The sequence below is a fragment of the Syngnathus leptorhynchus genome, chromosome 3, assembly GCF_054491065.1.
Source record: "Syngnathus leptorhynchus isolate UIUO chromosome 3, UIUO_Slep, whole genome shotgun sequence".
NCBI classification, from domain to species: Eukaryota; Metazoa; Chordata; class Actinopteri; order Syngnathiformes; family Syngnathidae; genus Syngnathus; species Syngnathus leptorhynchus.
In genome coordinates this window covers 15,170,115-15,193,740 of record NC_141197.1, presented here as the reverse complement: position 1 = coordinate 15,193,740, position 23,626 = coordinate 15,170,115, and the positions used below count along the sequence as shown (strand labels likewise).

Genomic DNA, 23,626 nt, shown 5'->3' with positions numbered 1-23,626 from the left:
GTCATACCACAATGTCCTGCTAATTATGCCTTGAGAGCCTGCCCGAATCAAAACAATTTTTTAGCACTCCAATTTTTTGTGGATACTGCAAAATCATATTCAGACTAAACACATCGACTTGACAACGCATCGCTGAATACATCAGGAGTTCATATTTGCTAACTTCAATTAGTTGATGTTGTCAAAATCAACCCAATGCTTGGTGACTAGTTAGGAATTACAAGAGCATTTCGATTTCATCATCATATGACATCATCCCTGACCCATGACAGCTTGAACACGTGGACAAAAGTAATGGGACACCTGGCTAGTTCATTCTAAGTGCTGATTACAGTTGCTGGGGTTCCTCTGGGAAGACTTTCTACACCAAACACATACAAGTAAACCTTTATGAACCTTGCGATGTGGGAACAGAAACATTGAATGTTTAGTATGAACAAAGAAACATGGGAGGTGTCTCATTGTATTTTCCACATTGTGCATCTCGGGCCATTCATAACACAATTGACGATGTTTTCACGCTCGCTTAATCTGAGGAGCGAAAGACAGTTGTTACACAAAACCTAAGTACAATTTTTTTTTTCATTTATCCAGTCAAAGACACTGCAGGCTAAGGCTAAAGCAACAATGAACACATTTCTTTGGTGTGGTGATAAAAGTAGCATTACAACAAACAAGACTTATCTGAGGCTCTATTGCGAGTCCATTCAAAGTCTCTACAGCGTAATAATCATAAAATGAAAAAAAAACCAAAAACAATTTTTACCTAACAAAGAAAAAGGCTGTTCTTCTACTCACCTGTGCACATTAATTACAATGGCTGAGTAGTACTATTGCATGTTGACAAGTCAAACACATGAGCATTATTTGGCTGCTAATTTGATCTAAAACTTTCATCGAAAGTCTTTGGATGTTAAAAGCTAATGGCAAGAAGTGCACAAAAAAGACTTAATATTCATAGCAGCCAAAATCACTTCAACAGTAGTGCTACATTTATTAATATGACATCCCGAATCCCTTTTCAATACTTGGAAGGTTTTTAGTGGCCCAAATAAAATGAATGAAATGTAATGTAGAAGTAAAGTGATTTCTTTTTCAAATAAAATAAAATAACAGCTTATATTATTCATTTTACATTTGTATGCATTTCACTGTGGCACATAAATAAATAAAAAACTTCCTGCTCCACCAAAAATTCCATCAAATAATTACCATCAACAAATTACTCTTCACCTCACACTTTCTCTCACCAGCATCACTTCGATTGGCTTCCGCAACATTGTCTTATAGCTGTTACCGTTCCTGACAATCTCCAGTATAAGAGCTACAACTAAAATTATGAACAATAATGGTTCATTTCGATTGACACAGTCAGAGAGGCATCCCTTTATTACTAAATTTATGTTGTGTTGACCCCGACCCCCAAAGGAAGGCATCAATTGTGATATTCAAAAGGCCTTTATAACCCCCTACTTAATTGTTAGGTCCTTGAAAGTCTCAATCCAAATTGATCATTATATCTTCAAAAAATAAATGATTAAATTATGTCTTTTTTCAAACAGCATTTGAATTGGTTACTATACTATAATTTCATTCATGAATTACATTTCTAGTCTTAACAAATAATTGAAATGAACTTTGTAAAGTAAAATGAAAGTGTTCCCTGCCATAGTAGCAGATGAAAAGAAAACATTGGACAATCCGTGACTTGTGACATGGGGATAGCTTGGAAAAGGATGGCCATCTTCTTTTCCATTTTTTTTTTCTCATTTTACTTGCTGATGAGGAGCCCTCCCATCCATCTGAGCTTACAGGCGAACCAGCGCCTCAATGGGCAAAAGTACTCAAAGTGAAACTGCTGGAATTCAGGTGTCGTGCGAATGTCTCTAAGGAAGGCGATGTCCAGGTCAGACTCTGTCAGCATGATGAGGAGCAACAGGAGAGCGAAGAGCAGTCCGATGGTCACCAGGAAAAGGCGCAGAACACTCAAGATGAACTTGTGCAGCTCCTCCACGTCACTAGGGGGCGACGGTCGGCTTTTAAGCACCCGCGGAGCTTTTCTCCCGGCCCTTTTGTCCGTCGCTCCTTGCGATGCGCCGTCGTCTTTCTCGTCGGCGCTGTAGGTGGTGCCGTTAAGGTGCATTTCCATCCCGCGTTCGGCCACGGGTGTAGGCAGGACGCTGTCCGAGGGACTGTAGGTCTCGTCGGAGATGACCGCCGATGCGCTCGCCTCTCGGCCGTCCACCGTGTGGCCGTGGGAGGGCAGGAAGGAGTCACCGTGGGAGAGCGAACGCACCGGCGTAGAATGTGCGCTGTCACGAAGGGACTCCAGACCTAAATGATAAAATAGAGAATGATTTGATTTGGATTAAAAATCTGACATGATGCATTAATGATGCGCCTTATAGTCCGGTGCGCCTTATATAAGGACAAAGTTTTAAAATGGGCCATTCATTGAAGGTGTGCCTTATAGTCCGGTGCGCCTTATAGTCCGGAAAATACGGTATATTCTTATACGGATAGAGGAGATGCTGGATTAACTTTTAATGATCTTCTTAAGAAACCAATCAATGACTTCACGCACCAAAGACCCGGAATTCTATTCCAAGAATAAATGACACCTCACAGCCCAACAGCTACAAATTAAGCTTGGAAAATATAACAACAAATAGGAAAATCTCCAAGAGGTCCAGAAAAAGGTTACCTGGACGGCCATTTGCGGGTACAGCTAGTTGGACAGGACCCTTGGACCTCTGTCCAGGTGCAGGCCCTTCCGTGAGGGAGGGCAAGAGCGGAAGAGCCCCCAGAGCCTTGCCCATCAATCGGGGTCCCAGAGACAAGACGCGCACCTTCACATCGCGATAGCAGTGGTTGACCATACGCAAGTGAACGTTCACTTTGGTCTCGATGCGGATCAGACACTTGACCATGGTTGAAGGTGAGCGGTAAGACCTTGAGACTTCCCGCTAACTCCGTTTTGCCTCCGAAAATGTTCCGTGATCGCAGCTATGGATCTAAGCGACCATTCACACTACCAGCTAGAGAGCCACAATCAGACTGACAGACTGACGGAAAAGACAAGGCCGGGGAATGTGGTCCACTCCAATCCTAATCCCCCCCGCCCTTCTCATGTTAACCATGACACACTCGGCAGGAGCTATTTTTAGACAGTGAGAATTCCAGCGCAGACAGAGCGACATGACAAAACACCCGATAGGGATCAGATTCAATTCAAGGTCAGATCCTAGTCAGGACAAAACAGCAGTGCAGATGGTCCAAATGAATTAAAGAGGACCTACTATGGAAAACTTGACGTGGAGATTTCTTCAGAGTCAGAATCTCCAGAAGTTTCTGATTTTTCCACAACATCACTCGATTTATCGATTCTTAAATTGTTAGAATAAGAAGTGCCAAAATGGAATGACGCAAAATACACACATGGACAAAACTACACTTTGAAAACCTTCTTGGAATAGTTCACATCCTTTGATCACCACCCTACTAGCACATTTATACGTGTGAGTGTGTTTCGTTTTATTACCCTCCATGATGGAGATGTGCACCGCTCTCCGTCGTGTCCTGGGCACGCTCGTCAAACGTGGACCGTGCGTGATGGACGGACAACTCCTACTTGGCACCATGCCCGCCCTGGAAACACATAACACATTCCACAATCTAACCAAGCAAAAACAGACCAATCACAAAATAATTGGGGATATTTTCAACTGAAAACCAAAGACTGAATTCTGACCTGTGGATTTCAGGCGGGTCCCTTTTAATTTTGGCACTTTGTTCCATCACCTCCTTTGCAACTTTTCCACTGCAAAGACACATTGTCATATTCATATTCTGTATATTATCGGCTACGCTACATATAAAGAAAAGTATCAACGCCACCTGTATCTAAATCGACTACCCTTGAAGAAGAGATTGCTACTGGACACTGTGCGCACTTGACTGGACTTCTCTAACCTGATTGAGAAAACAAACAGTATGACTCATTATGTCTTGAGGACGTGAAACAGTTAGGTTAGGTCCTGCGTTTTACTTGTAGAAGGCTTGATTCTCCACGCCACACTTCCACAGGTGCTTACAGGCCTCAGGTGTGGGCGCAAAGTAAGTCAGTATGATCTTCTGATCCTAAAACACACGTGTATTCATTTTTAATGACATCAAATCTAAAGATGATCAACATTTGCATCTTCTGTACCATACCTCGGTTTGATTTGCATAAATATGGAATGTCTTGGCTTCAAACTTCAGCTTGGTCACCTCATCCCTAACAACATAGGAAGCTCCAAGTTTGTATTCACTGTGGTTCTCCATCCTTCGATGACAGGTAGTTGCACTCACCAGGTAAGGATATGAATCCTCCTGTTGCCTTGCAGCACAGTGAATCCAAAGGGAGTGAAGGCCAGGAAAGCTGGATTCCCAGATACATCCTAACACCAAAAATAAAAAATGACAATGGACTGAAATTTCCGATAGATTTGTTGTTGGTTCATAATCACAAAGTTACGCTTTGTTAAGAATCAGATACAAGTAGAGATTGTCATGTGGCATTTTGTATCAATTTGAGATGAGGCACACCTTGCATGGATGCGGGTCCACACCATAGGTCTCCAACATCTGAGCCTTTTGGAGGAAGTTGAGCTCTGACGTTTCAGGGCTTTGACCTCTGAAAAAAAATATATATATCCTCTGGCCAGTCAAATTTGTCAAGAGTGTACATGGACAGGTACCTTGGTTAATTATACATATACATAGTTAAATCCAATTATATTTACCGTATTTTCCGGACTATAAGGCGCACCTAAAAACCTAAAATCTTCTCAAAAGCCCCTTATACTCCGGTACGCCTTATATATGGACCAAATTCCTAAATTTAAACTGGCCCAAAGCATTGTGTCATGAAATCAATCACAAGTGGCCCGCTGAAGACTATGAATCATGAATCCAAAAGACTATGGATCATTATTTTGTGATTATAAAGTAATTTGTTGTGTCTGAAGTTGAAATAAAAAAGATAGAATGGAGAATGATTTGATTTGGATAAAAAATCTGACATGACGCATTAATGGTGCGCCTTATATAAGGACAAAGTTTTAAAATGGGCCATTCATTGAAGATGCGCCTTATAGTCCGGAAAATACGGTATACAAATTCTAATTGTCCAACTTTCTGAAACATTCTGAGCTTCCTTGACCACACAGAGCTTTTTGAATTTGCCGGTTCAATGTGTCCGTTTCACTTTGTAATCTGATGCATGATCCATAAAGGTTGACGGGCAAAGGCTCTTGCTTTGATGACAAGGTTAAAGTTAACATAAGCTGCTTTAACCTTCTCCGTATATCATGTCACATCTCCGAGGGACGCACTAAGCACATTGACTTCCAAAATATTCACATACATCAGCTCTGTCTTGTGGATGTCGGCAATCCGCCTCTCTAACTTCTCAGAGTGTTTTGGGAAGAATTGAAACTTGGAGCTGTAGCCTTCCGGGTGTTTTCCAGGATCGTAGTCACCGATTTCAGCTGGTTCATAGAAACAAATCGTGCAAACATTAACATATTATTTTTTTTTTTTTACAATTTTCACAATTTGTTTTCCTTCATTTGTTTACCAGCTAGCAAATAGCTTCTAATGCTCATTACTGCCCCCTTAAGGCCCAAAGTTGTTATAACTACAATGTTTTGACGATTTGTTTTGTTTTTCACTAGTTAAGTCCTGTATACACTTTTATAACTCCTAGTTTGAATGAATTCCGCCATATGTGTTACCTTGTAAGATATAGGCAGCCAAAAGAGCGGCGTCCGAGGTCTTGCACAGCAGGCGGCCATGGTAGAGGTCCCTCTTCACCTGCAGGAAGACCAGATATCTGCAACGTGGAAGAACACAGGTTGGAGCTGTTATTATTATAACAGTGATTAACTTCAATTTGCGCATTTTATAAGTTTGACGTGGTCGTCCAATGGGAGGGAGACTGTTCATTAAAACGTTTCTTTCCAAGCTCAGAGGTCATAAAAAGTGCACGTATTAAACCTTTTGAGTTGACGGAGCGCTACTTTCCCTTTAATTATTTTTTGCAGGCTTTTATTGGTGTCACCGAAGTCAATTCAAGTGGGCGAGCTGCTCTCCCTTGTTGGCGCCGTCAAAGCAGAGCCAAGCTGTGAGTATTGTCTGAGATTTATTTGTGAGCTCAGAAGCTCTGTGCATCATTTGTTAAATTGTCAGGTAGGCCTCAGAAAGGGTAGCAATAGAGCGGCGACTGTTATAGACACGACATAGACAAAAGTATTGGGACACATCAAACAAAAGAAAACAGCTTGACTCAGTAGTTGTGTTTCGCTTTACCGTATTTGGGTTCATTCCAACACGGCGCTAATCTAAATTGTATGTTTGGCACCAAGCCACTATCATTCATCTAAAAACTCTTGTGTGCTGGGATCATTTAATGAATTTAATTAGAAGTCTGAAAGGCAATGGCCTTTTATAATCATGCAGGGTACAGTTAGATGGAGCCAAATGTGCCCGAGACAACCAAGCAGCGCAGCGTGAGCCACATTCATACTTTAATAGAAAGTAAAAGAACATCTTAGAGGTAGGTACCTGCAGCAAGAAAACACATCGCGAGGAGAAGTCGTTATTCACCCACGCCGTTTTATCAAGCAACTTTAAGTGGATTTGAGAAAAGCTCCACTGCGAGATGGAACCAGCGAGGCGTGAAAATGTCGCATCGCTCTAGTTCAAATGTGCATTGGTGTGAGAAAAAAGCGAGCTGGCATGCAAAGAAGACGTGTCATCTCGTCATGTCCTACCTGGTGATTTCTTCCCGAAGGGCGGCCGGGTCAGGCGGGTAGAACTTGACACGCAAGCACATAGTGAAAGGAGGCTGAGCTACAAAACATCACAACGTGGACACTTTTAAGACTTTTACAATACGATTTTTTGTGGTACCCAATATTCTCCTTTGTTATTTCTGAATGAATGAAAGGAACACATCATTTATCAAATACTCACATTTTATTTGTTTGGCAATGGACTTTGAAAACTCCAACCAGTGCTGCAAGGTAGAAAGGAAATGTAATTTTATTATATTAGATTTTATATAAGTATCGTTTTTAATTTATTTATTGATTATTATTTTTTTATTTATGATTCTACCCTCTGCTTGTCGGGGTCCACATATCTGATCCCGAAGTAGTCTTTCTCCAGCAGGTTGAGGTGGTGACAGATGAGGTCAAAAAGGTACTGCCCCTTTGCATCCCGCTACGAGAGAGAGAGGCACACATATTTATTTATGCATTTATATTAAAAGAACATTACGTATGGCTTTGTAGACAAACAGTTAGGATTCTGAAATCCATCGGTAATTAAATGAACCAAGTAAATATTTGATATCTATATCTGAAAAGGTGTAGCTGCCATTCTGTCTTTTGTCAAATTATGATGTACAAAATGGTTAATTTACATAAATTAATGTACGTTTACTTGCTTTCTATACTTAAGGTTCAACTGCCACAAGTCAAAGTGTAATATGATCAATGAAAGAATAGACAGCAAAATAATAATGTTCATAAAACATAATGCCAGGCAATACATTTGAGTTTTGATTGTACCCAGTATGTTTTTGTGTTATTTTTATGGGAGAGAAGGGCCACCAGACACTGTTTAAATATTTCACCATCCTCCAGGGAGGATTATGAGGACGATCAAATATTCATATTGAAGCAGCAGCCATCTGCGACGCTTCGGCTGCACCAAAAAGTAGAAACAGAGCCAAGGTGCGAATAAATGAGAAAGAAGTGCCAAGAAAAGGATACTCCGTTCTTTGGCTCATTTTTGTGTAGAGAAGTTGAAAATGCAACACACGCTTCAGATAATTAATGAATGTACTACAAATGCCCTAAAGTCATAATTTAATTTTTATTTTAGGACAGAGTGCCGAATAACATGCCAAATCTTGTTAAGGGAGAAGCTACCAGTTTGCTGATTGAAAAAAAAAATGTCTAAAACAAAGTAATATAGAGTCAGCCTTTGTCATAATATTTACCATAAATCTTGATTTATGATTTGATGACATCACAAACACACACATAGCCCAGTGATTCAGATTCAGATTCCGAATTGTACCACAAAGTGTCATTGGACAATTTTTCCACTTTTCTTCTCTCTTCTCTGTGGTCTTGTCAAACAAAGCTTTGCTACAAAACTACATGGAAGGAAGAAGGAAGAAGGAAGGCCACATCGTCAGCGTAGCTCTTTGTCATTGTCACAGCATCCTTATTCACTACGACAGACCTGCTGACTCAGCAAGCAGCCAAAATAGATGTGCACATGTACGTATAGAAACACACACACACACACACACACACACACACACACACACACACACACACACACACACACACACACACACACACACACACACACACACACACACACACTCACACACACACACACACACACACACACACACATTGAGTTGTAGTATTTCCACAGCAATTCCACCGCATTAATCTCCTTCCCCATCTGCTGTTTACACTTGACACCAACAAACTCCTTCTCAGCTTCTCATCACTGCTCCAGAGCATTTCCTCCTGAGCGCTACAATTACTGCATGTGTGTGTGTGTGTGTGTGTGTGTGTGTGTGTGTGTGTGTGTGTGTGTGTGTGTGTGTGTGTGTGTGTGTGTGTATCTGAATCATTACACCCTTGTTCCTCATGGCTGTAAATAAAACAAAAGTTATTAGCCTATTAGGGAAATCATCCATAACGACCTGCACAAAACATGTCTCTAAAGTAATTCAAAAGAAATAAAAACCCAAACCATAGTTTTGTAAATATTCTGAGACTTCACCTCTGAGTACACAGAGTTACCGGGGACGATCCGATACAGATATCAGTACTCGTGAAAGTGACCCGATACTACTCACCGATACCACAAGATATATCTTTTGAAACTAGGAGCGACGTCAGTTGTGTGGAAGCAGGCAAGGTGAATGATTAATTTCTACTCAGGCTCCCGTCACAAAGCCGCGACACGGGCTGCCTGCCGCATGCATGCCGGATCTAATTTGACAGAAATATCTTCCTTCCATAATCATTTGAACAATTGGTGGTTACATGAATTTAAACAAAGGGCAGCACTTGCCAAAGGAAATTGCTCAAAAAGATGAGTCAGCATTGAGCAGTTCTATCCGCCGGAGTCTTGTGAGTTAGAAACAGAACAATTAGATGTCTAAGGCCATTTGGTACTGCTTTTTTTATTACAACCATAAATAAAAGTCAGAAACCAAAGGATAAGAATAAACTAGAATCGGACTAAATGTTTTTTTTATGCTGTTGCTTTGTTGTTGTCAGTCCTCACCTCGTGTCAGATTAAATATTGAGACCTTGGGAAACACCACATCAATAAAAGATGGCTCATTTATTTTTTTTTAAGCTGCAAAATGAACATTTCAGAAACAAAGTAAATGATCCTTTCCTTAAGAGGGTCGGCTTCTCGTACTTTCGGCTTTATTGCATCCTTGAATAGATTTTTCTTTTCAATCTCATTTGAGTTCTTTTCTGTATGTTATTGCAGTTCTGCAGTTCCCATGTGCCATTATGTCCCCGAATCTCTTTTTACTTGGCTGACAATAAAATGCCATCCCTGCAATTGCTCCCTGCCAACATTTTGTTTTCTTTTTTTACAGCCACAGTTTGTTCAACCAACTGTCTTTTTTTTTTTCTTTTTTTTTAGGAAACATACAGAGCCAAGTCACATTTATCAATGCCAATCTGCGTGGAAATGACACGACACACCAAACACAACCTTGTATGTCACGAATACATTTCCATAGAAGGGCCTTGACTTCAGCACCCATTAGAGGAGCCTCCAGCAAGCATTCATTGAGCTGTGACACCACAAACATGGCTTTGCGCAGTGAAAAGTGCCAACGGTCGATACTGTCACCCTGACTGAGCACCTCAGCGGGTCAAACGCGTTACTGATCACAGCCCGTGATGGCGCCTGGCATGTGCTGCGTTCGCATCCCTCCGACGATTATTTTCCGAAGGGCAGCGTGAAGTTTCGGATCCCAAATGCTGCGCTCAGCTTTAATAGGCTTTTATTTCATCAGCCACTGACAAATGCTATGCACGCTCCTGGCAATGAAATCTCACACTTGTAAAAAAGATAGATTATTATAAGCGAGCCTGACAATGTGCATGAATGTTTTTTTGAATGGAGGGCAGTTTTTTTCCCAAATACTATATATTTGACATTTTCAGTAGGATTTTATATTGAATATGTAACGTGTGTTGAATTTCATTAAAAAAAATATTTTTAATGAAATTCAACATGTCAATATGTTGAATTTCATTAAAAAATATATAATAATAGGATATATAATATAATATAAATATTAAAATATATATATATATATATATGTATATATATATTATATTATTATTTTTATTATTTTATATAATTTTATTATTATATTATATATTATATATTTTCTAATGAAATTCAACACACGTTACATATTCAATATACAACCCTACCGAAAATGTATTTGTTGAGCAAAATAATATTGTGTCAATTACATTTTTTAAAGAAAAATCACAAATATTATACAAATATAATTGATAATTATAGAATTGAATGTTTTTTTTAGCAATGTTACAAGAAACGGTTTCCAACATGGGACCTATCATGAGGAGTTGAAAAGGGATTTTTTTTTTGCCAAATCCTCAGCCCTCCCTCCAGTTTTGTCACGCTACTACCCCCGACTTGAGTACCATCCATCTCTAGTGACAATGAGTCCAAACCAAGTCTTCTTACTGGATGAAAGTCTCATTTCATCACATCAATATAACCCAGCCTGCAGGATCCCATTATAGTGGAACACCGCTTGAGCCTGCACTCACTCATTGTCCCACTTGTCAAAATAGAGAAATTCATAACGTCTTAGATGCTCAGTAAAGCTTTATTCAACCTATCAAACCAGGGGAACAAATTCTTAGTCATCTATTTGCTACCTCGAGGCTATCCAGTATTATGTGCGACGTAGAGGCAGTGATTGTTTATGCTGAACATTCTGAGGTTATAATCCAATTTAGCGCAAATTACTTCTTAATCCCTTTACGTTCCACACAAAAAGGGCACATTTTGATATTTGATTTCTGAATGCTGTCATTTTTCCTAATCAAGTGTGAGTCCAAAAACATGAAATGCAATTTTTATCTTCATAGCTGAAGTGGACCTGTCTCGTCCGGTCCGAGTAGAAAGCAGCCAATTAGTTGCAGAGCATCACCGAGCCCACGATGGAGGTAGGTCTGAGTACTAATTGATTATTCTGCCCAACCCTCGTCTGTCCAACCATTGAAGACGCATAGCGAGTGCTTGAGTTTAAGAAGAACTTTTTGAGTCGTGAATATTTTTGTGTCGCCCTGCGTGTTTTTGAAGTGTGACCTAGAATTTGCGTAGCAGTGCGGCCAACTAACAAAGGGAGTCTGTTTATGCATTTGTGCACAGTCAGATGAGATTCTAAAGCCGATGACTAATTAATGAGCTGACTCGTTTCTATACATGACTAGGGAAAGTCGCTTTTGAGACAGCATCAGCAGAAATCATGCTTGTTTCATTGGGGAGATAATTGAGAAGCACTAATTGGACTAAAATGGGACATTATTTTCAATTTTCTGTCCATGTTGGAGGGTTAGCGGCGTTTTTGTTGTCGAGCACGGCTGGAGAATTTTCCTCCTGAATTCCAAAAGTGGACACTCTCAAGTTTAAGGTGAGCGATCTCACGACAAGTATGGATGAAGTAAAAGCCGAATGTATTTGACTGTGTTCTCTTTCAAACAATCCACAAACACGCCTTCTATTTCTCGGCATCCTCGCTTCATCCTCGGCTCAGTGAAGGCACTCGGGAAGCAGAGTGAGGTTCAGCCAGGCAGCGAGGTCACCGTGACCTCTAGTGAGCGAGTAAATGATGCATCTTGGAGAAGGAAGGGGGGCGAGTGACTTCCATTTTTAGGAACTGTTAAAACAACATGCGCATTTCAGATACAAGATAGCCGGGTTGCTTTTGGCGGAACATTCTTCACATGTGCCCCCCCCCTCCTGCTCTCAAAATGGCTATTAACCCCAATTTCAAACATGCCAAACGCTTTAAGGCCCACCATCCCAGAGGCGAGCGCTAAACTAGGCCAAGAGAAACCGACAAGGGACCAACGTTGGCTTCATCAATTGAAAGTTCAGAGCGAGGTTATTAGCATGCACGGAAGACTGCCTGCCGCAGAGCTCGGCCCAAACAGCAGCCTGACGACAGCAGCTGTAGAGTAGTGATGCAATAATCTTGTTACCATGGAGACCCGAGGTTCCCAAAAAAAAAAAAAAAAAATCCAAGGACGGTGGAAAGTCACTCTGCTCGTCTGGCTAGGCAGGGGGGACACTGCTGAGATGAGGCAAAGCCATTCGCATCAATATGCTTGACAAGCTGCATTTCCACAGCCGAATGTGATTTTTCATCGAATAAATTCCATGCACGCTGCAAAATTTGATTGTCCATGCTAGTCAGAAAGTTGGAATTAGCATTCTATGGCTTTCATACATCATGGATTGTTTGTAGGTCTCTGCTGGTTTATGCTGACTAATGCTTTAGCCATTGCTCTGGTGGGGATTGATGCGCATTTCTGAGGCGGGCGGGGCAAACCTGAGCATTCAGAAGGAAACATCCATCCATCCATTTTCCGAACCGCTTAGTCCCCACGGGGGTCGCGGGCGTGCTGGAGCCTATCCCAGCTGTCATCTGGCAGTAGGCGGGGGGACACCCTGAACTGGTTGCCAACCAATTGCAGGGCACACAGAGACTAACAACCGTCCGCACTCGCACTCATACCTAGGGACAGTTTAGAGTCTTCAATCGGCCTACCAAGCATGTTTTGGGGATGTGGGAGGAAACCGGAGGGCCCGGAGACAACCCACGCGGACACGGGGAGAATATGCAAACTCCACACAGGGAGGGCCGGAGGTGGAATCCAACCCGCACCCTCCTAACTTTTGAAATAAATGCTTCCAGTGCCGACCGTCGGCTGCTATGGGTTTCTAGTTTTTTTTAAATTTAGTTGACTCCAAGAAATGTCAAAGTGTATGTTAAACTATTGAGAGATCAGTTTGAAGTTTTACAATGTCGACTGGAACATATTAATTGAATTATTTTCCAATTTTATGCATTCTATTTATATATTTGTGTTTATTTTCTTTTTTTTTCAGGTATAATTTATTTTCCAGCCAGTTTACCGAATCCCACTTCCCTCCGTGTACAGATAAGCACGCCTGAAAGACCAAATTGAAATCCATCTAAATGAAATCTCTAAATCTCCTGGCTTCTGTGCCTTCTGCGCAGTGTGCTGATTAAGATACGGAGAATCTCCAGCAGCTTTTTAATGTTGATTTCCTGCGATTCGACTGTATCGGTCATTAGCATGCAGTCCACCTCTGAGACGTGTTGGGGAAGGGGAAAAAAAAAAAAAAAAAAACAGGTAAGAGGAACAAAGAGCTCCCGCCGGACAGCTCCTCTTCCTTCTATTAATTTACAGACACTTCACATGGAGAAAAGTGCACAGCATATACTAAATGAGACAATAACGACCACAGTTGGCTACGATTGGAAAGACGACGGGCGGCTTATCGAGGAAGAGTGCTTAATATTCCATGCACATAGAGTTGCTCCACTATAGCAAGTGTTTAAAAATAGACCACGGTGCACTGAGCTAATGGGACTGGTGTTCTGGGGGGCTCAGATAGGACTGAAAAGTGAGATGAATGCTTTACATGGCCAAACCAGAAAATCATTTTCTCCAGGAACAAACAATCCAACACCGAACGTTGCCGTGATAGGCTGTCTGCTTGTAGGCGTGGCTCCGTTTTTGACAAACGCAATTGATTTTCAGAAAGGCAGATTTTTACAACTCTCGTATTGGCTCTTATTAGATTGTAGATGTGTTTTGGAATTGAGTTTCACGCCGAGGCCTCATCACATGAATGTCAATGAGAAACGTCAAATTACAATTACACACTCAGAAAATAGAATCACATGACTACCGTATTTTCCCCACTATAATGCGCGCCTAAAAACCTCCAATTTTCTCAAAAGCCGACAGTGCCCCTTATAATCAGGTGCGCCTTATATATGGACCAATATTGAGCCACTACAGCAGGCGTGTCCAAACTCCGGCCCGGGGGCCAAATGTATATATCGTATATATGGACAAAGTTTTAAAATGGGCCATTCATTGAAGGTGCGCCTTATAGTCCAGTGCGCCTTATTTATTGACAAAATTTTAGAATGGGCCATTCATTGAAGGTACGCCTTATAATCCGGTGCGCCTTATAGTGCGGAAAGTACGGTATCTTATTATATTCTTACACACTATTTTCAGTTCATAGAGTGGCAAAATACTTCTATATTTCTTGGACAATACTTTTTCCAAACCTTTGTCCAAATAAAAGTCCTGAATCCACTTTGAGCATGGCAACATGAATACACTCTGGCACAACAGGAGGGCTACACACCGGTGACGAGACCCACCTCTGTGAAAACAGCCCCTTCTTGGTAATTAAATATCAGCAGCACAGCCCTGCAGGGTTTATGAATAACACATGAGCACCGTGTCTGAGCTGTAAGTTCAACACGGCCAGCTTCCAAGTGGCAGACAACTCGCCAGCCACTGATGCTTTTGCTGCACACTTAAAGAACTGTGTTCTGCTATTCAAGCATTTTTATGCCTTCTGAAAAGAAGCTCAGGCTCCGCCTCCTCATGAGTCCTCATGAGACAGACACGCTTGGACTGGGAATAGTTGATAGTCCATCATTTGAACGCACGCCAAAGAAAATGGAAAGTGAGTAATGCAAATATGTACACTTTTGTTACTTCATAAAAAGACATAGAAATGATATATTTAAATGAAGCGTGACAAATGAAACTGTTTTTGTGACAATTATAATTTCTTGCTTCAATTCACTGGATGAAAAAAATTAAAAACTTAAAAAAAAAAAAAAAATACTTTGAGACAAATCTTTCTCAACTTTATAACTCCATTTATTCGAATGCGCTGGCTCCTCCTGAGATGTTATTTGGGCACCAGTGCTTGCCTGACTGGATGGTTGGAAAGTAAGTTTATGCTAAATTTAGCCATTATCATTAATTTAGTGCTGAGGTGAAGGCAACACAGACAAAAGGAGCAGACTCTTGTATGTGTGCGCACACACACACACACACACACACGCACACACACACACACACACACACACACTTGTGCCATTTCACTACTGAATGCTCCTCCATCTGTGAAGGTTAAATCTCTCATCATTCCACAAAGATGACAATCTTGCGTAGAGCGTATGTGTACTAATTGAACTAATTAGGACATTTTATTCTGGGCCACATCTCCCACTTGTGCATCAGACATCACATTTAACCAGAAGGACAAAAACATGTTAATACTGCTTCAAAATATTGATTGATGGGATGACTTATGAAATGTGAATAAAAGCTGTAGCCTCTGTAAACAAGCGCAACAATTTGATAACATTATGAATCCCTTTGTGTAAAATTCTGCCCTTTCCTATGATTTCCCATGATGGGAATAAATGGATACGCACAGAGAAATTAAATATTTTCCCTTGTTGTGCTGTGTTGGTAAAAGTGTTGAATCGGCAAATTTTCATTTCCAAACTTAGCATCTTGATTAGATGAATCCGTCTCGGAGTACAAGTTTAATTCCAAATGTTTCTTTTCAAGTATTGTATTATTGTATCCCAGAAGAAGCTCTAAGGAATGTTGGAAATAGAATGGAAAAATATATCGGGACACTTCCTCGGAGATAAACTGTCAGGGTGAAGACCTGAGATTTGAACGGTAACTAGCAATGTGGAAAACATTGTTTCTATTATTTTCCCTTTTATACATGAAATTGAAATTTCATATCCTTCACACTTGTTGATAAATGGAGAGTTGAGGAGAACTTGAGGTGACTTCAAATCAGCCTTTCAAGAATCCCCAGAGTAAAAGCACTTGAAGTTGTCAGTGCTTGAAAGGCTTTGCTTTGCCTTTGCTGTCACGTTACGACGTTTGAAATCAACGTGTAGCACGGCTAGCCGCCGTCTTTATGTGCTGTCATCATCTCTAATTCAGCGGAGAAACGGAATCCCTAAATATGTGAGGAAGCTCCAAAACATTGTGCGTCATGTGACTTTCAATCATGAACTCTAATAACTCGCCCCTCACTTCTCTGCATCTTCACCACTTAGAACACACGTCTCGTCTTCATTCACGTCAATACGCTATTGATTTTCTCCGATGCGTCAAGTGCAAGGAGCAAAGAGGAATGTTTTAAGATAAGGCCCCGAATAAGTGAGTACGTTTGCGTCGGATTGAGTAGGCGCCATTATTTCTTAAAGCCTCTTTGGAAACGCATTAAAAGGGCTTTGACAACTGCCTGAGTGTATTAAATACCACAGTGCAGCAAATGATCCAATCTATAGAAAGGGTCACTAACCTTTTTGAAACTGAGCGATACTTTTGGATAAAGGGCTACCAGTTGGACACACAATTTGCAAATTTGTTCAAATATAATTAACGCTGAGCGCTCTTGACGTGAAATGCCGTCAACGGAAATCCGAAGGAGCAGCGCCACTGACGCAACATGTTTTTTATTGTTTATTTTTGGAAATTAGGCTGAAAAAACTTTTGCCTAACTAATAGCCATGAAAATATTAACATTACCTATCAAGAAAGGAAACAAACATCAATATGCAACATTTTTTTGGCCTATGAATCTCTTCACATGTCAAGTATTTACTTTTACAATCTTCCTAGGAAATCACACTGTCCCATCACTGATCACTGGTACTATGTTTAAAACAGGTTACACCCCAGATTGGTCGCCATCCAATCCCAAGGTACATATAGCAAGCATGCAATCAAACTCATATGGGCAATTTAGAGTCTTGGGCGGAGTCGGTTTGGGGAAAGTGGAAGAAACCTAGAGTAGACGAAACCCATTCCATGGAACAAACAGAACAAACAAACTTGATAAATAGCCGAAATTTCAACCCCAAACATTCCAAATGTCAGGCAGACATGCTCACAACTCATTTCAAAATGTCACCTCCATTATCCAGTGGCAAGCAAATTCCAATCAAATCGTAACACAAAACTCATCTTCGGGAAGGGCGGTCGGTTGTGTTCCTTTCCAAATTGATTTATGTAGCCAACACACCTCATGAAAAAAAGCAAATGACCTAATCCTGCATGATAATCCTGTTTATAAAAAAAAAAAAAAGACTGCATGTCTCATTCCCTCTGAGCTACAATGACATGTTCTAATTGTTGCATGCTTTGGCAGTGTCCATCATTGCTGCAGAATGCTGATGGGATGTCCACGCCGGTGATGTCATTAACCCCCCCCCCCCCCCCCCCCATCATCCTCAGACTGACTGTCTCCCAAAATCCAAGTCTATAAAATGCTGGCCTTGTTCAAATAAGAACGTGTTGCTGCACTGCACTGCACGGCACTGACCTGGATGGTGCAGGTGTACTCGGAGTCGTCCAGCAGCCTCACGGTGCAGTTGCACTCCCGGTCCAGACTCCGGATGCTGCTGCTCATTAGTCTGCTCAGCATCTTCCCAGCGGTCTAAAAACCGGACCGGGGAGGACGACGCGAGGCGCATGCATGCGAGTTAACGACGCACCCGCACCGTGCTCCAGCACCTGGTCGGCGGAGGCGGCCGTGATGTGCGCCGATGGAGCATCTCCACACGAGATTGAAGGTGCTGGCTGCTCAGTGGTTCACGCTAAAGTGTCACCCCTCCTCCTTTTTTTTTTTTTTTTTAACACCACACCTTCCCCTCCTCACCGCGCTACGATTGAATGCATGCCTTTGCAGCCGCCAATCAGAATCTGATAGAATAGCAGTCGTGACAAAATGGCATAACAACACACACTGTCATTTGTGATTCAGGAGTTAGTCGCCACCCAAACATCTAAATGCACAATTCGCTCTTAGTTCAATTCTATTTGGATAAAGCATCCAAACAAAGAAATTAAAATTGGAGCATGTGACTTCATTCAGACCTAATTTGAGTACAAGTATACGTGCAATACGTCATTACGACTGGCACGGGATGAAAATGTGTTTCACTTTAAGCAAATATTGTTTAAAATGCAAAAGCATAAACTTTTTGTGATCATGGTGTTTAGATATGTGTCATTCAAATAAAACAAGAGGTGGCAAATTCCACATCCCAGAAAAAAAAAATGAATGCCACACTTTGACTTTACGTGCTTCTGGTCACTACTGACATTTTCACATCCAACAAAATAATTTGTCAAAATTTAGTTGCTTGGTGTCGCAGTTTGAACACTAGGGGTCAGTATGTGAAAGAAGTAAACATATTCATTTCATTTTCAGGATGAAATTCTGATTATTAAGGTAATGCAGTACTGTCGCATCAGTCGAGACGCAGGCTGGGCTGCAAGCTGGGGCCTGGTCGAGCGACTTGGAAAGATGGTACCGCTGCTTTTACCTGGATTGTGGCGACATCTAGTGGCCGTTGTATACATCGCAAATACTGCGCGTGTGGCCGCCACTGACGCCCCGCCTATATCGTCCTCTGATTGGCTAGCACACTTCCTGTTTCGTAACACTACAACGTGCCTGTTACCAAACGAATCGAGTACCAACAAGCATCGGTCGAGAGGAACAAAAGACGGCTTTAAGGTAGATTCATTGAGGTTGCATATTTTTGTTGTTGTTATGGTCAGTTTGTGTTCACTTTGACAAATTAATAGTGGCAGCAACTTGTTAAATCGATGCATTTTAAAATGTTTATGTCTGCATTGAGTCTTCATATTAACCACAAAGCATAGCAATCAGGTTTGAAATAGTTTTTAAATACCTAAGCAAGTTGAAATACTTTTGTTGGTGAAAGTGTAAATAAAGTTAACTTGATGTTTTTCTGATGCAAAACTATCTGATATTCTAGGAACATCTTCCTAAAGCAGCCCAAAATGTATTTATTTCGTTTTATTTATTTAAAAAAAATATTTGATCAATAAAAATAAAAATTAAAACAGCCCTTGAAACTACATTCATCCCTAATAATGAATGTAACCTTTTTGTTCCATAATAGACATTGCCAGACTTTGGCTATTCAACAATTGTTTTGGAGCTCTTTAGATGTTGCCGATGTAACAATTTGACAGCTCTTATTGCATTCTGTCTTGTGAACACAGACATGGGGCACACATGCATCCACTGGTTCCGGAAAGGTCTGCGGCTGCACGACAACCCGGCTCTGATGGCCGCTCTGAAGGATTGCAAGGAACTCTACCCAGTATTCATCCTTGATCCAAATCTCCTTGACAAGAAAATGGTGGGCATCAACCGCTGGAGGTTCCTGCTGGGGGCGCTCAAAGACTTAGACTTCAGCCTCAAGCAACTCAACTCCAGGTAGACACCATCAGCATTACCATTATGCTCATCATAGTTCATCATAGTAACCCGTATGTTTTCGATCTTTGCTTTAGGCTATTTGTTGTCAGAGGCAAGCCAGAGGAGATGTTCCCCAAACTGTTCAACAAATGGCAAATAACAAAGTTGTCGTACGAGTATGACACAGAGCCTTACAGCTTATCCCGTGACCAGAAGGTGGCCACACTAGCCAAAGAACACGGCGTGGAAGTCCTTTATAGAGTGTCCCACACACTTTATGACATAAACAGGTGCTTGCACTTCTCCCCCTTTTATTCAATGCAGAAACATATTGGCCGATCTCAATACTCATTTTAGGAGTTCAATTAAAAAGTACAACTTATTTAATACACTTACCACACGCAGTGAAATATTTTTCACTTTTTTTTTAATTATATTTTGATGTACTTTGATGAACTCTTATTTATTCATCATAGTTTTACTACAGCATTTACATATCTAAATATTTAAATAAACACAAATTGTTATTGTATATTTCTGATTATACTCACAAATGCAAAGTAGCTTTTCACGCCAAAGATTTTCTAGCAGATTAAGATCTGGGCTCTGGCATAATTTTCTATAGCCACTTTAAAACCAGGTGCTTCTACCTCCACATATGTTTCAATCTCAAAAATGGCGGAAAACCCAACAACAGATACTGATTGTGTTTTCACAGAATCATTGAGGAAAATAATGGCAAAGCTCCACTCGTATACAAGAGCATGCAGGCCATAGTGAAGACCCTCGGCCCGCCGAAGAAGCCAATCCCTGCTCCCACTGCAGAGGACATGAAAGGTATGGAACCGTTTTTAATTTTCATGCAATAAACCTAGCACAATTAGTAATGAGGGTATATCATCAAAGGTGTGAAGACCCCTCATTCTGAAGACGACGCAAACATATATGCCATCCCGTCGCTGGATGAGCTCGGTCATGATATTTCGGAACTCGGAGAAGAACCTTTCCCAGGAGGAGAACGAGAAGCTTTGAGGCGACTGGAGGAAAATATGCAAAATACCGTAATTCTCATCTTCATTTTGCAAGTTTACACATCATCACTTCATGACAAAAAAAGTCACATTTTTCTCAACGCGCAAATGTGTGTGTGCCTACAGGGATGGGTGTGCGGCTTTGAGAAACCTCAAACATCTCCCAACTCTTTGAGCCCGAGCACCACGGTCCTCAGCCCTTACGTCACATTAGGGTGTCTGTCTGCACGCACGTTCTGGTGGAGGTTGACCGAAGTCTACCAGGGGGTGAGTATCAATATGCTAGCCGGTGAACTTGAATTGTCAACCTTGATTCAAGTTTAGGTTAGGCTAACCTTTTGATTTTCAAATTGTATTGCAGAAAAAGCATTCCGATCCCCCAGTGTCCCTGCACGGACAGTTACTGTGGCGAGAGTTCTTCTACACGGCCAGTGTCGGCGTCCCTAACTTTAACAAGATGGTGGGCAATCCCGCTTGCATTCAAATAGACTGGGACACAAACAATGACTACCTGACCGCCTGGAGGGAGGTACGATCAACACGTCTCACGACCACAGCGTCAACTTTTTTCCATGTCGTCACGGGGGCCTTTATTGTCTCAAGGCTCGAACCGGTTACCCCTTCATTGACGCCATCATGACCCAGCTGAGACGAGAAGGATGGATCCATCACCTGGCCAGACACGCTGTGGCCTGCTTTCTCACAAGAGGAGATCTGTGGATCAGCTGGGAGGAAGGGCAGAAGGTAAACCTATCAAACCACATTTCAACTTCTCCTCGAAATTCATCGCTATATTTACTGAAGGTGTTTGAGGAGCTGCTGTTAGACGGCGACTGGGCTCTCAATGCGGGCAACTGGCAGTGGCTCTCAGCCAGCACGTTCTTCCACCGGTACTTCAGGGTTTACTCTCCTGTTGTCTTCGGCAGGAAGACTGACAAAGATGGAGACTACATCAAGTATGAATATCTTTTTTATTATGATTTATAATTATTTATAATTAAATGTAATTATTTTTATTATAATATTTAATTATATTTGTTGTATTATAATTATTTATTATTATTATTGGATTTTATTTAAAAAAATTACAATACTTTTTTTTTTTTAAATTTGGGAAGAAGAAGCCAGATTATCTCCAAGAGAACCCATGCTAGCTCCAGAACTGCGAGACAGATGTGCTAAACACTAGCTCACGTGCGCCTTTTAATCAAACGAAACAAAGTGTCACAATTTTTGCTCATATCTGAAATTTCTTCAGGAAGTACCTTCCCATCTTGAAGAAATTCCCCACTCAGTACATCTACGAGCCTTGGAAAGCTCCAAGTAGTGTACAGAAGGCAGCAGGGTGCATTGTGGGTAAGGACTATCCGCTTCCCATTGTGGACCATAAAGTCATCAGCAAGAAGAACTTAAATAGGATGAAGTCGGCGTACGCCAAGAGGTCCGTCGACACTGAAGAATCGCCCACCAAGAAAAGAGGTGCTCAACCATTTTTATTGCCCCCAGATATCAACAGTACTCAACTTGTTTGACACTTCAGAATAATGTCACCTCAATAAACAACATTTCACGATAAAATCAATTCTTATAAAAATCGAATTAGTATTTGGTTTATTTTGGTCGGGGGAATAAATCAGCTGTTCTATTTTGCTGTTATGTATGCCACATTTTGTTTTGATTATATAACGTATTTCCCCTCTGTTGCTTTGTCTTGCAGGTGTGAAGCGAAAGGCGCCATCCGTTGTGGAAATGTTGAATAAAAAAGCAAAGAAATAAATCAAGCGAACAGATTTTGTCCTTAAGTTAGCTATTCTTTCAATAGGTTACATTGGTTTAGTTGTTTACATTGGTTATACTGTTAAGTGCTTGTTTTGGTTGGTATTTTGATATGCATGTCTCTTAATACTTTTGTATATGTTTGGAGTTATTAGTGTACTGTGGAAAAGTCACGTTTACGTTTATTCTCGCCATACTGTAATGCTTGGGCCGACATTTGTATTAAAATATATGTCAGAAAATGATCCTTTATGGTCATTTGACATTGTTTTTTAAATCGAAAAGATCCTCAAAAATAGAGGACATTGTAATTCTAGGCTAAGTAAAATCTAAAATAATTTAAGCCAACTAAAATCTCAATTGATGGTTATTTGCAAAGGGCTTATTCACCTACTGGCTTTAAAATGTGTTACAAGCCTCTGACAAGTTCTACTAGTGTCAGAAGGGTAGATGCAATGGTGTAGAAAAACCTTATTGCTTTATTTAACTCAAGTGACGCAATCATTAAGAGTGTGCCGGCATCCCTTGTGTGCGTGCTTGTGTGTGTGCGTGTGTGCGAGTGCGTCAGCTGTCCCGGCAAGTCAAGCGTTCTCCCGTTGCCGCTTCCTTGGACCTGACACGGGTGTGAATATCCAGAAGATGATGTCACAGCCTTGACAGATGCACAAAGCTAAGCTCAGTTTCCATAGAGACGCATCAAACAAGCAAACAGTCTTGCATGCATGTGAGTGCCCCCACCCCCCCTCTCCCTCTCCCCTTCTCTTTCCTCTTCCTCTTTTCGCCTTCCCTGTTTATCTTCGTCGACACGTCACAATTGCAAACATTTGCGAGCGTGGCGCTTGGATCAGTGGGACAGCGTGTCCTCAAACAGCTGTTGTTTCCTGTATGGTGGATAGATAAGAGAGAATAGTGGACTTCTCCGCTTACTCCATCATCGCTCAGTGGGGGTGGAAGATTTCCGCTGCTTGTTCGACACCACTATTTTAAAGCAAGAGATTTGCTTAAAGTGTATGAATGCATTTGCAGACAAGATCATCCATCAAGAGTTTTTAGGTGCAGTATGAGTGGGGGAGTCCAGCACAGAGATAAATTTTGGTGTTTTTAATTGTCCAGAAAAATGAAACCACGCTGACGTTAGTTCTCTTTGATCCGTCAAGGTCAAAAAGATTTGATTTTGCTGGAGGCTGACACTTGAGATATTTATTGCACGTCTTCGCTTTTTGCTTTACAATTTTGTTGTTGGCATGTTTATAAAAATTCTTACAGATTGGGACAGCATTCCTCAAGGCCTTTAATTTGAGGTATGACTTCATTAGGTTTATTGTACA

General features: G+C 41.2%; 2 protein-coding genes across 2 annotated transcripts; one reads left to right on the top strand and one right to left on the bottom strand.

Annotated features, from left to right (window-relative positions):
• Positions 1–235: 235 nt before the first annotated feature.
• Positions 236–17,679, bottom strand: LOC147059467 (FERM domain-containing protein 5-like). The gene is made up of 14 exons (XM_085907199.1): positions 17,578–17,679; positions 7,165–7,269; positions 7,021–7,063; positions 6,819–6,897; positions 5,781–5,983; positions 5,411–5,534; positions 4,591–4,678; positions 4,354–4,442; positions 4,216–4,279; positions 4,049–4,140; positions 3,898–3,972; positions 3,752–3,820; positions 3,542–3,648; positions 236–2,334 (listed from the first exon to the last, which is right to left on the bottom strand). The coding sequence occupies exons 1-14, from the start codon at positions 17,677–17,679 to the stop codon at positions 1,772–1,774; spliced, it is 1,803 nt and encodes a 600-aa protein (XP_085763325.1). The 3' UTR covers positions 236–1,771.
• Positions 17,680–18,661: 982 nt separating this feature from the next.
• Positions 18,662–22,543, top strand: cry5 (cryptochrome circadian regulator 5). The gene is made up of 11 exons (XM_085907232.1): positions 18,662–18,777; positions 19,293–19,509; positions 19,587–19,781; positions 20,210–20,328; positions 20,398–20,552; positions 20,649–20,789; positions 20,884–21,051; positions 21,126–21,266; positions 21,327–21,478; positions 21,781–22,001; positions 22,240–22,543. Exons 2-11 carry the CDS (start codon positions 19,295–19,297, stop codon positions 22,296–22,298), a joined length of 1,566 nt encoding a protein of 521 aa, XP_085763358.1. The 5' UTR covers positions 18,662–18,777; positions 19,293–19,294; the 3' UTR covers positions 22,299–22,543.
• The last annotated feature ends 1,083 nt before the right edge of the window (positions 22,544–23,626 follow it).